Genomic DNA, 13,183 nt, shown 5'->3' on the forward strand with positions numbered 1-13,183 from the left:
CCCAAATCAAAAATGTTTTGGCACACACAATATCCAGGCAACAGCTGCTACACGGCTGACATTTTGTACTGTCATCATATTAAAATCTAGCTCAGTAAAGTTAAAAGCATTGAGAATTAACTTTAATAACGATTACTGAACAGCCTACTGAAATTTTCATCGATCTTATTAAAAAAAAAGCACCAGATACTTACTAGTTTAGCACGAATTTCAGAACATCTTCTAGCTAGCTGTCGAATAAGAGAATGGGCCTCAGGAAGTAGTGGCTTTTCTATGCAGGCTAACAAAGCATACAGCCATCTACCCTAAAGAAAAAAAAGTACAGTAAAACGTTAACGGTCTAATATTTTTATCTTTCTTAACTACAATACAATATCAAAACCAGGAAATAAACTGGATGCATTATCGGGACAAGGTCAAGCAACAATGCACTCATTTATTTCAAGAGGACTAGAATACAAAACCAGGGATATAATGCTGAGGCTCTTTCAGGCATTGGTCAGGCTGCATTTGGACTATTGTAGGCCCCATATCTGAGGAAGGATGTGCTGGCTCTGGAGAGGGTCCAGAAGAGGTTTACAAGAATGATCCCAGGAATCAGTGGGTTAACATATGATGAGCGTTTGACATCCTTTAGAAGGATGAGGGGAGGGGGGGGAGAACCTCATGGAAACTTATCGAATAGTGAAAGGCTTGGATAGAGTGGATGTGGAGAGGATGTTTCCACTCGTAGGAGAGTCTAGGACCGGAGGTCATAGCCTCAGAATTAAAGGACGTTCCTTTAGGAGGGAGATGAGGAAGAATTTCTTTAGTTAGAGGGTGGTGAATCTGTGGAATTCTTTGCCACAGAAGGCTGTGGAGGCATTGAGGCAAGTCGATGGATATTTTTAAGGCAGATATACGTAGATTCTTGATTAGTACGGGTGTCAGGGGCTCTGGGGAGAAGGCAGGAGAATGGGGTTAGGAGGGGGAGATAGATCAGCCAGAAGATTAAATGGCAGAGTAGACTTGATTGGCCGAATGGTTTAATTCTGCTCCTATCACTTATGACCTTATGACCTCTCTGGTATCTTTCTCTAAGCTCTACCTTTTGTACTTGTGTTTGGCTTGATTGTATTCATGTATAGTATTATCTGCTTTGATTGGATAGCATCAGGACAACTGTGCCTTAGTACTCATGGCAATAAACCTAAACCCAAAGTTTATCGATATCATGCTCAGACTCTGATGTTTGACCATCATTAAGAATGCCATGTAAAATTTTGCCTTTGAGAAAAATATCAAAGCATTGAGGAATTTAGGAAGAGAAACCAACTCAAAGCAAATCAACAACAGAAATAGACAGCATCATTTGTGGTAAAGCATACCACATTCCAATAAAACTACAACCCATTTGAGATTGTGGTCACCTGCCCTCAATTTATTAACAGTGAAATAAAATCTTGTGCATTAAAAAAATAATAATTGTGAACATTATTAAATTTCACTCCATTTTATGTTGACACCACATAATCTTTGCATAATGTTTTGCAATTGCTTTATAATCCATGTTATTCGTCCCTGTAAGATAACATAACATAACATAACAACACTTTATTGTCACTCGGCACAACACCGAGCGAAATTTCAGCAGTCACACAAAATACAGCAAAAAGAAAAGAACACAGGACACCCGACCGTAACACAAACATCCATCACAGTGACTCCAAACACCCCCTCACTGTGATGGAGGCAACAAAACTTCCCCTCTCTTCCCCCCGCACCCACGGACAGGCAGCTCGACCCCTACCGAGGCAAACGACACGCACAGCCCCCGCAAGGGGATGGAAGGCCCCCCGGCCGAGCCGCCCCGGGCACCGAAACGTCCCGCGGCCGCACCGGGCGATGTTAAGTCCAACGGCCGAGCCGCACCGGGCACTGAAACGTCCCGCGGCCGAACAGCGCTGACGATGTTAAGTCCAGCGGCCAAGCCGCACCGGGCACTGAAACGTCCCGCGGCCACACCGGGCGATGTTAAGTCCAGCGGCCAAGCCGCACCGGGCATTGAAACGTCCCGCGGCCGAGCCGCACCGGGCACTGAAACGTCCCGCGGCCACACCGGGCACTGAAACGTCCCGCGGCCGAGCCGCACCGGGCACTGAAACGTCCCGCGGCCACACCGGGCACTGAAACGTCCCGCGGCCGAGCCGCACCGGGCACTGAAACGTCCCGCGGCCGAGCCGCACCGGGCACTGAAACGTCCCGCGGCCGCACCGGGCGATGTTAAGTCCAGCGGCCGAGCCGCACCGGGCACTGAAACGTCCCGCGGCCGAGCTGCGCCGGCAATGTTAAGGCCCGCAGCCGAGCCGCACCGGGCACTGAAACGTCCCGCAGCCGAGCTGCGCCGGCAATGTTAAGGCCCGCAGCCGAGCCGCGCCCCGGGGAAGAGACCTAATAAAATAAAGGTTTCCCCCCGCCCCACCCCCCCACCCCACCCCACACCCCCACCACACACCCCCACCACACATACCAGCCAAAAACAGAAACAAAAACCATCCCAACACCGACACAAACAAAAAAAAAGAAAAAAAGACAACAGACTGCCAGAGAGCCGCAGCCGTTAGGCTGGTAAATCTGTATGCATGCCACTAAGATTAATCCAGGGTATCAGTGGAAGGTAAATTGGATCAAGGTATGCATTTGAAAAGAGATATTATAAACAAAATTGAGACCATTGTCCCAACTAAGATGATAAATATCTGGAATATTGTACAACTTAATCTTTGTTGTAAAAGTCATTAGGCTAGTTAAAATTGAATACTAAGCTGGGAGAATTCAAGTACTAGCTTGATGACTTTGTGTGCACTAAGAAATCATTTTCACTACAAAATGTTCTTAAAATTGTGAAATAAAATTGATTACGTGTCACAGTAGCATCCACGCTAAAGGAAACTTTTTTTATTTTGATTTTTTTTTTGATTTTTTTTTTTTTGAAAAGCATATGTACAAATCGAAATTTAAAAAAAAAAACACATTTGTTACAAAGTTCTTACATAGCTTCAATTTTTAAATTTTTGAAGAGAGAAAGTAAAAATAAAAATATAAAACTATAAACTTGGGGAGAGAGTAAGAGGGTTAAAAAAAAAAAAAAGATCTAACAATAAAAATTAACGGGAGTAGATCCGGGAGACAAAAACCACAGCTGTACATCCAACCCCCAACTCAAGTTTCAACTTTTTATTTAAATTTTTTTATTTTAGTCCTGTGCCAAACCCATTTACTTTTCTAAAAATTCAATAAATGGAGACCATATTTTTAAGAATAACTCAGGTTTGTCGATTAAGGCAAACCTTATTTTTTCCAAATGCAGGGTCTCTGTCATTTCCATAGTCCACATTTTAATTGTGGGGGTTATTGGTTTTTTCCAAAATTTAAGTATTAGTTTTTTCGCAGTTATTAGACTGTAATCAAGAAAATGTACCTGACTTACTGTAAAATTTGTAGTATGTTCTGATAATCCTAATATAATTAATTTTGGGTCCATATCTAATTTTTTATTAATAACTTTAGAAACTATTTTAAAAATCTCCAACCAGAAGTTTTGCATTTTTATACAAGTTACGAAAATATGAGTTAAATTAGCTTCTTGAAATTGACATTTATCACACATAGGAGAGATACTAGGAAAAATCTTATTTAATTTCGTCTTCGAATAATGTAATCTATGTATTATTTTAAATTGTATTAAGGAATGTCTAGTATTCAATGAACATTGATGTATATGTTGTAAACTTTCATCCCATATATCTTGCATTATAACTTGATTCAATTCGTCCTCCCATGCTCGTCTATAAGATTCTGATGACGGAATGTCAATGTCAAGGAGAATATTGTAAATAAAAGATATTAATTTATTTGAGTTATAATGTCGATTCAGGCATACATCAAGTATTTCTGGACCTCTAAACTTATATTCTTGCATGTGTGATTTTACATAATCTCTAAGTTGTAAATATCTAAAATAATTATTAACATGTAATCCGTACTTCTGCTGTAACTCCTGAAACGAAAGAAAAGTTCCCTTATGATAAAGATCTCCCACCCTTTTGATTCCATAACTTTTCTATTGAGCAAAGCCTCTATCTAACAGACGGTTTAAAAGAAGGATTATTCGCAATAGGAAGGAAAACAGATAATTTACTCAATTTTAACGTAAGCTTTAATTGTTTCCAGGTACGGATAACACTATGTATAATGGGATTACCTCCATATGTTTTTTTATTTAAATTTATTGGAGCTAAGAGGATCGCACCAATATCAAATGGTAAACAATCCTCTTTCTCCATCTTTAACCAATCCGATTGTTGATCAGAATCATCCAACCAGCAGGTTATATTTTTAATATTAACCGCCCAATAATAAAATAAAAAGTTAGGTAAAGCAATTCCTCCATTAATTTTAGACTTACATAAGTGTCTTTTATTTATTCTATGAGTCTTGTAGTCCCAAATAAAATTAGTAACAATTGAATCAATTTAAAAAAAAAACTTTTTTGGAAGGTAGATCGGAATTGCTTGAAATAAATATAATAGCTGTGGAAGAAAGATCATCTTTATAGCATTACTACGACCAACTAATGATATAGGAAGTGTTTTCCAAAATTGGATATTTCTGTGTAATTTAGCAAGTAAAGGAGGAAAAAGGAAACTTGGCAGCCAGTTGCACTTGTAGATGGTGAATGATAAAGGTACAGGATAGAAAGAATTGTTTCAATACTAGAATAAACTAGGCATGATTATTTATAGCTAAGAGATATCTATAGTGCAAAAGAAAGGCTGTTTAATAGAAGCAAGGAGTTACTTACCAATTCTGGATATAATTTTTTATCTCCAAACCAACTGATTAGGTATTCCAATATGTTAAATACTGTAGGCTGGAAAAAACCCAAGAGATTTAATAATGATTTCATATAAAACAGTGGCACAAAAAGGTAGATGAAAGAAAATGAATTATAATGCAGAGAACTTTTCACTTTGCATAACACCTATTATGAGATTCAACAAAATTGAAGTATTTTAAATACTGATCAAAATGTTGAAATTGGCATTAAAAAAATTACACAAGACTTAAACTCTTGGCAACAGACACACTATTAGTTTTTAATTTCAAACTATATTTACTGAGTATATAATTAGGCTTCATCAAGAGCAAATTTAATGAGCTAGCAACACCTTGAGTTGAATATGATTGAGATTCTTCTACTCATGAAAAGACGATTTACTGCAATATTACTTTCAAATATCTTGTCTTAAATATCTGACATTTTAATAACACAGAATTTTCAGGATGGAAATGTAATAGAAGAAAATATAGTAAATGGAAAAATATCCTTGGAAACACGGTGTAATTTGTAAAATGGAAAACTTCTTATGGTGTTACTCAGTCCAAATCTGAATTTTTTGTTTGAATGTAAATCAAAGCCACCAATTTTCAGTTATGGAATTACACTATTTTTATTAGGATATCGTAGATTTATGCAAGGCTATTTTCAGGTTTGAGATTCACAAGTATATGTAACTGCACTTTACATAGTCATATCTGGAGTTGGCTATGCTAAGGTACAATTGCAACCCTTTTAGATGAGAAAAAAACAAGTTAGAGCCTAATTCCTCTTTGACAAATTGGAATATGCAAGCAATTTCAAGGTAAAGCTCAGAATGCTATTGGTTAGGGCCCAAACCTGGAAAGGGCTTTCCTTGGAGTGTTCTAGCAATTCAGGTATTCGACAGTTGAAAGGGATCTGCTATGGGTCATAAACTGGGATCTCTTAGGTGGGTTACTTAAGGGTAACTATCTGAAGCTATCCTATCATCACATTTGAGAGAGTGGAATCTAGTTGAAGTTCTCTTCAAATGATGCAAAGGGTTGCTTCTGGCTGAAACTGAGGTTAATTTCAGCATGCCTGTTACACTGAGGACTTAGGAGGGAAAATCACGGATTTCTTGCTATTCGCTGTTAAGACCTTAATTTTCCATTAGACCCAATTCTACATTGTTCACAAAAGAACATCACACTATTATTCAATTACACAACAAAGATATCTTTGTTCTGGGTAAGAATGAAGTACATAAATCAACGCTACAAATTAGCGTATGATTACTGCCAAAAAAACCTCAAATTCAAACAAATTAAATGCTGGTACCTGACTCATTCTGCTGACAATACTCAAAAGGGGAGGAAATCCCACCTGAAAGATAGACAGATCGTACACAATTAAAACTTAACTTTGATCTACTTATCAGAAAAACAAAAATAATGTAATATTGAGTAATATTGAATAATCTTAATAATTCTGAGTGCTTATAAAGCAAAGAGCATGAAGGTGCAAACATCAGTTACATCTTAACAATACAAGTTAGTTACAATGTCAAAACACTCTATGCAACAAGGAATTCATAGAGACTCAAGAAACTGCAGATATTGGAATCCTGAGCAAAACACAGTGTTGGAGGAACCCAGTGGTTGCGGCACCATCTGTGGAGGAAATGGACAGATGGCGTTTTGGGACCCTTTTTCAGACTGACTTCATATCTTCAATTCCGTTATAGGAAAAGATGAACTACAGAGATTGCATAGGCAACACAGAGAATATTTTATATTTTTTTATTACACGGAAACAGGCCCTTCAGCCCAACTTGTCCATCCCGCCCAAGATGCCCCATCTGCGCTGGTCCCATTTGCCCGCATTTGGTCCATATCCCTCCAAACCTATCCTATCCATGTACCTGTCCAAATGTCTTTTTAATGGTGTTATTGTACCTGCATCAACTACATATACCCACCACCCTCTCTGTGAAAAAGTGCCCCTCCCATGAAATCTTTCCCTTCTCACCTTGAACCAATGTCCTTGGTTCTACTCTGGGTAAAATAGACACTGTGCATTCACCCTATCTATTCCCTTCATGGTTCGATACACCTCTAAAAGATCATCCCTCAGCCTCCAACACTTCAAGAATACAGTCCTAGCCTGCGGTACCCTTTTCTATAGCTCAGGCCCTCGAATCCTGGCAACACCCTTGTAAACTTTCTCTGCACTTAGGTCAAAGGTTTATCCTAAATGCCAAGAATACATGCAAATCTGCAAATTTTCTTAAATGGTGCACGAAAAAGCCATCAAGACAGATACTGATTCAGTTATTGATAATAATCAAACCAATAGTTTACTGAAGCATTTTGAATCACCATAATAAATTCCAATGAAGGTGGGTGAAAACATGACCACTGATAATGATTAATTATTTGAATCAAGTCGTTAACTGAAACTACAAAAATATTTCCTAGAATTAGTTATGAATTCAGAATATCTGCTGCTTTAAAATTCAAATTGTTTTCTTGTACACTGTTTTCTTGTTCTTCTCTGCAAGTTTTATATGTCAGCCACCAGACTAAATAAGAGCATAAATAAAAATACTGGATTATAATGAAATAGAAAGAAGTACATTATTATCAATTCTATTTATTAGAGGCAGAGTTTATTTAATATAAACAAAGGCTTGCTTGACAACAGATCACTGGTGAATAGCAGTAACTAATGTGTAAATTACTAATTTGTGATAGCTACAAATACACAATTTAAAAACAAATTACCTGCACATAGTCAATTCCTGGGTTATCAATTTCATTTGTAACTGGTGATGAATTTAAGTACAGCTTTTCTCCAAGACAGAATTTTTTCCACCCCTCTTCGTCTTCAGGAGATGGCTATGAAGTACAAAATAAATTTCAATTAATTTCCAGGAAAAATATTTCATTGTCTAGAAGGAAAGTATTTTTTTTGTAAAACATGGTTTAAAATCTACTTCAAAACTAAAACAATACATTGGACATATCAAACATTTGAAGCCTTTCATTTGTCACTAGATGGCAGCAAGATACTGCTGTATAACATTTTAAGCAAGCATTAGACATTACATGCATTGCTTCTGAAAACAGTTTTTTTGCATGGTAAACACTGCTGAGCATACTTCAATTATTGCTTACTCCAAAAGAACTCGACATAGATTTTTGAGAACTGTATTCCCATTTGTGTTGTAACCCAAGTTACATAAAATGAGCTAAATTACTGAGGTGCAGCTTTAAATTTGACTTTAATCACCTTTAACCAGTAATGCAGGGATTTAAGGCAGGGAAATACTTTGATTGCAAAGGGGAATGAACAAGGTGAGTTTTAGCCTGGAAAATTAATCCCTGTTATTTCTTGCTGATATCTGCACTAAAGAAAAAAAACTCCATAAGCATCTGTGCAATTAATGGCTGGGACTTGGACACAATTCCGCTTAGATATAATGTTTCAAGACACTCTCAGATGAAGAAATTGTGAAATTAATTAACATGGACTTTTTCACTACCTCCACACTTCTGCCTTATTTTCTAAAGCTCTATTCTCAGGTAAACCAGCAATGATGTCCGACAATCCCTAATACTTCATCCAACTTACTAATCTTCATAAACAAGTTTAGATGCGGTATGCACTTAGCTAATCAATAATGCAGGGTGTTGCAGATGGGCCTGATTCAAGATCTGTAAGCCCATTTATTTCAATTGAGGTCCTACAAATGTACGAAAGGTTAAAGGATGCAAGAAACAAACTGCTGGAAGAACTTAACAGGTCAAACAGCATTCGTGGAAGCAGTCTTTTGGCTGACGTTTCAGGTTGAGGCCCTGCTTCGGAACTCCAAAGGGATGGTCGACGTTACAGCTTGAGATCTTGTATCAGGACTCAACATCTGTAGTATGTGAGACTGTAGATGTTGAGTCCTGGTGCAATAAGGTAATAAGACAATATGGTAATTTTCAAACAAATTGTATTTGCAGTATTTTCTTCGTCTTTAATTATTTTAATGAATCCTACAGATGTGCATGTATGTAGATTAATTGGCCTCTGTAAATTGCCCCGTGTATGGGGAGCAGATGGGAAAGTGGGATAACATGGCATTAAGTGTGAACGGGTGATCAATGGTCAGCATGGACCCGGTGGGCTGAAGGGCCTGTTTCCATGCTGTATTTCTAAGCTAGAAAAAAGTTTTAGAGACCAATAGTGAGGGATAATAATAATAATAATCCATTTATTTTATATAGCGCCTTATCACATGCTCAAAGCGCTTTACAAAAACAATTAACATAGAAACAAACAGACAAACTATCCTGATTAATTAAAAAATACTCAGTAAGTCAAGAATTCTGCAGAGAGCAAACTTATTAATATTTCAGATTGATGACCTTTCCTCAGTTCCAGGTCATCCTCTATTCCTAATCAGATGTGCAGCACTTTGGTCAACGTGGGTTGTTTTTAAATGTGCTATACAAATAAAATTGACTTGACTTGACTTGACTATCAAGCAAACACATTCTCTGTGACAGATGGTGTCTGACCTATTAAGTATTTCCAAGATCTATTTTAATGTTAAATTCTTTTAATTGATTGTTTTGTTTTTAATAGCGCTGAATGTGTCTGAACATCAGACAGTTATCATTGAAACATTTGACCATATTGACAGATAGAGCTAGAGACAAGGCATTATCACCAGAGGGTCTCCTGACAATTTATGGGTGGACTTTACTTTGTCCACCCACATGACCATTATGGTTTCATTATGCAAGACCCTAGTATCAGTTGGAGACTCACCAATCAAGTCCAGCAGACATATGTCCAGGCATTGTACAAATGTTGGACTATTCTGCATCTCAGCAGAGAGCTATTGTCAATAATGGCATCTTGGACAATACAGTTCACCCCATCCATGACACGCTGGTTAACCTGAGGAGTACCTTCAGCAACAGACTGGTTCTACCAAGATGCAGTACAGAATGCAAGAGGAGATACTTCTTCCCTGTGGCTATCAAACTGTACAACTCCTTCCCCTTCTCTATCTCCCCCCCCCCCCCCCCCACCTCTGATCACTTTATTTTCATGTTTCATGTATCTTGTGTTTTATGACTGTTGGCAGATCAATCTCCCTCCTGGGATAAATATTCTATCGTATCATATAAAATTCTCGCCAATCTGACCTGGATCTTTGCTTTATTTAAAAAAAGTTTCTTCTGCTGGATATTATTATTCCAAGTCCATAATAGTCCACGATTTTACGTAACAATTCAGTTTGAAGACATTACCACGAACATGGCTAATACTTCTCTTTAGCTCATCCTTAACATCACGTACCAGCATTACATTGCTGTCCAAAGACTGTGACTTCCAATGATCTCTATGTTTGTCTGTACTCTGGACAAAGAAAGTAAAGAAAATGTAATGTTATTGCCCTAAAACAAAAGCATTATTGTGATGCAAGAGAAATGATAAATATAAAATGTTAAACCTGCTCAAATACCAGCAGACTGTAATAAAAAAAATCATATTTGCTAGTTAACACTGAGATTTGGGGCTACATTTTGCAGTCCCTGCTCATTCTGCAGCCGTTCATATTATTGTAGTATTCCAAAATTAGCATACAGTGCATTCAGAAAGTATTCAGACCCATTCACTTTTTCCACATTTTGTTACGTTACAGCCTTATTTTAAAATGGATTAAATTCTTTTTTTTATCATCAATCTACACACAATACCCCAGAATGAAGAAGCGAAAACAGGAGTTTAGAAATTTTTGCAAAGTAATTAAAAAGAAATAACTGAAATATCACATTTACATAAGTATTCAGACCCTTTGCTATGACACTCAAAATGGAACTTAGGTATCATCCTGTTTCCATTGATTATCCTTGAGATGTTGGCTGCGGCTGCGGCTCTCTGGCAGTCTGTTTGTCTTTTTTTCCTTTTTTTTGTTTGTGTCGGTGTTGGAATGGTTTTTGTTTCTGTTTTTGGCTGTGTATGTGTGGGGGGGGAAAACATTTCTTTTATTAGGTCTCTTCCCCGGGGCGCAGCTCGCCCGCGGGGCCTTCCATCGCCCGGCGCGGCTCGGCCGCTGGACTTAACATCGCCGGCGCGGCTCGGCCGCGGTGCCTTCCATCGCCCGGTATGGCCGCGGGACGGTTCAGCGCTCGGTGCGGCTCGGCCGGGGGGCCTTCCATCGCCCGGTGCGGCTCGGCCGCGGAACGGTTCAGAGCCCGGCGCGGCCGCGGGGCCTTCCATCGCCCGGCGCGGCTCGGCTGCGGGACTTAACATCGCCAGCGCGGCTCGGCCACGGGACGTTTCAGTGCCCGGCGCGGCTTGGCCGCTGGACTTAACATCGCCAGCGCGGCTCGGCCGCGGGACGTTTCGGTGCCCGGTGCGGCTCGGCCGCTGGACTTAACATCGCCCGGTGCGGCCGCGGGACGTTTCGGTGCCCGGGGCGGCTCGGCCGCGGGGCCTTCCATCCTCTTGCGGGGGCTGTGCGTGTCGGTTGCCTCGGTAGGGGTCGAGCTGCCTGTCCGTGGGTGCGGGGGGAAGAGAGGGGAAGTTTTGTTGCCCCCATCAGAGTGAGGGGGTGTTTGGAGTCACTGTGATGGATGTTTGTGTTGGGGTCGTGTGTCCTGTGTTCTTTTCTTTTTTGCTGTGTTTTGTGACTGCTGAAATTTCGTTCGGTATTTATACCGAATGACAATAAAGTTTTGTTATACTGTTATACTGTTGTTATGTTTCCTCAACTTGATTGGAGTCCACCAGTGGTAAATTAAATTGAATGGACATGATTTGGAAAGGCATACACCAGTCTATATAAGGTCCCACAGTTGACAGTACATGTCAGAGCAAACACGGAGCCATGAAGACGAAGGAATTGTCCGTAGACCTCCGAGACAGGATTGTGTCGAGACACAGATCTGGGGAAAGGTATAAAACAATTTCTGCAACAATGCAGGTCCCGAAGAGCACAATGGCCTCCGTATTTCTTAAATGGAAGAACTTTGGAATCACCAGGACTCTTCACAGAGCTGGCCGCCCGGCCAAACTGAGCAATCGGGGGAGAAGGGCCTTGGTCAGGGAGGTGACCAAGAACCCAATGGTCACTCTGACAGAGCTCCAGAGTTCCTCTGTGAAGATGGGAGAACCTTCCAGAAGGACAACTATATCTGCAGCACTTCACCAATCAGGCTTTTATGGTAGAGTGGCCAGACGGAAGACACTCCTCAGTAAATGGCACATGACAGCCGGCGTGGAGTTTGCCAAAAGGCACCTAAAGGACTCTCAGACCGTAAGAAACAAGATTCTCTGGTCTGATGAAACCAAGATTGAACTCTTTGGCCTGAATGCCAAGCGTCACGTCTGGAGGAAGCCAGGCACCGCTCATCACCTGGCCAATACCATACCTATGGTGAAGCATGGTAGTGGCAGCGTCATGCTGTGGGAATGTTTTTTAGCAGCAGGAACTGGGAGACTAATCAGGATCGAGGGAAAGATGAATGGAGCAAAGTACAGAGAGATCCTTGATGAAAACCTGCTCCAGAACGTTCTGGACCTCAGACTGGGGCAGAGATTCACCTTCCAAAAGGACAACGACTCAACGCACACAGCCAAGACAACGCAGGAGTGGTTTCGTGACAAGTCTGCGAGTGTCCTTGAGTGGTCCAGCCAGAGACCGGACTTGAACCCGATCGAACATCTCTGGAGGGACCTGAAAATAGCTGTGCATCGACGATCCCCATCCAACCTGACAAGAGCTTGAGAGGATCTGCAGAGAAGAATGGGAGAAATTACCCAAATACAGGTGTGCCAAGCTTGTAGTGTCATACCCAAGAAGACTTGAGGCTGTAATCGCTGCCAAAGGTGCCTCAACATAGTGGTATAAGAAAATAACTGCAGATGCTGGTACAAATCGATTTATTCACAAAATGCTGTAGTAACTCAGCAGGTCAGGCAGCATCTCCGGAGAGAAGGAATGGGTGACGTTTCGGGTCGAGACCCTTCTTCAGACTGATGTCATTTCAGAAATGCCTCAACATAGTACTGAGTAAATTATGTAAATGTGATATTTCAGTTATTCATTTTTAATTACTTTGCAAAAATTTCAAAACACCCGTTTTCGCTTTTTTATTATGGGGTAATGTGTTTAGATTGATGATTAAAAAAATGAATTTCATTAATTTTAAAATAAGGCTGTAAAGTAACAAAATGAGGAAAAAGTGAAGGGGTCTGAATACTTTCTGAATGCACTGTAAACTCATCCCAATGACTATAATGGCTTAGATTTACTGGAATTTAGAAGGATGAGAG

At 40.1% G+C, this 13,183-nt stretch overlaps 1 protein-coding gene across 1 annotated transcript in view; it reads right to left on the reverse strand.

Annotated features, from left to right (window-relative positions):
• The window catches only part of gemin2 (gem (nuclear organelle) associated protein 2), a 34,931-nt gene that overhangs the window by 6,810 nt on the left and 14,938 nt on the right, over positions 1 to 13,183 (reverse strand). The window contains exons 5-9 of the mRNA XM_078407174.1: positions 10,202 to 10,261; positions 7,627 to 7,740; positions 6,182 to 6,226; positions 4,844 to 4,912; positions 195 to 305 (exon numbers count right to left, since the gene is read on the reverse strand). Of these exons, the coding sequence (XP_078263300.1) occupies positions 195 to 305; positions 4,844 to 4,912; positions 6,182 to 6,226; positions 7,627 to 7,740; positions 10,202 to 10,261 (399 nt within the window). The remainder of the gene's footprint in view (positions 1 to 194; positions 306 to 4,843; positions 4,913 to 6,181; positions 6,227 to 7,626; positions 7,741 to 10,201; positions 10,262 to 13,183) is intronic.

This window comes from Rhinoraja longicauda, chromosome 10, assembly GCF_053455715.1.
Source record: "Rhinoraja longicauda isolate Sanriku21f chromosome 10, sRhiLon1.1, whole genome shotgun sequence".
In the NCBI taxonomy this organism is placed as follows: Eukaryota; Metazoa; Chordata; class Chondrichthyes; order Rajiformes; family Arhynchobatidae; genus Rhinoraja; species Rhinoraja longicauda.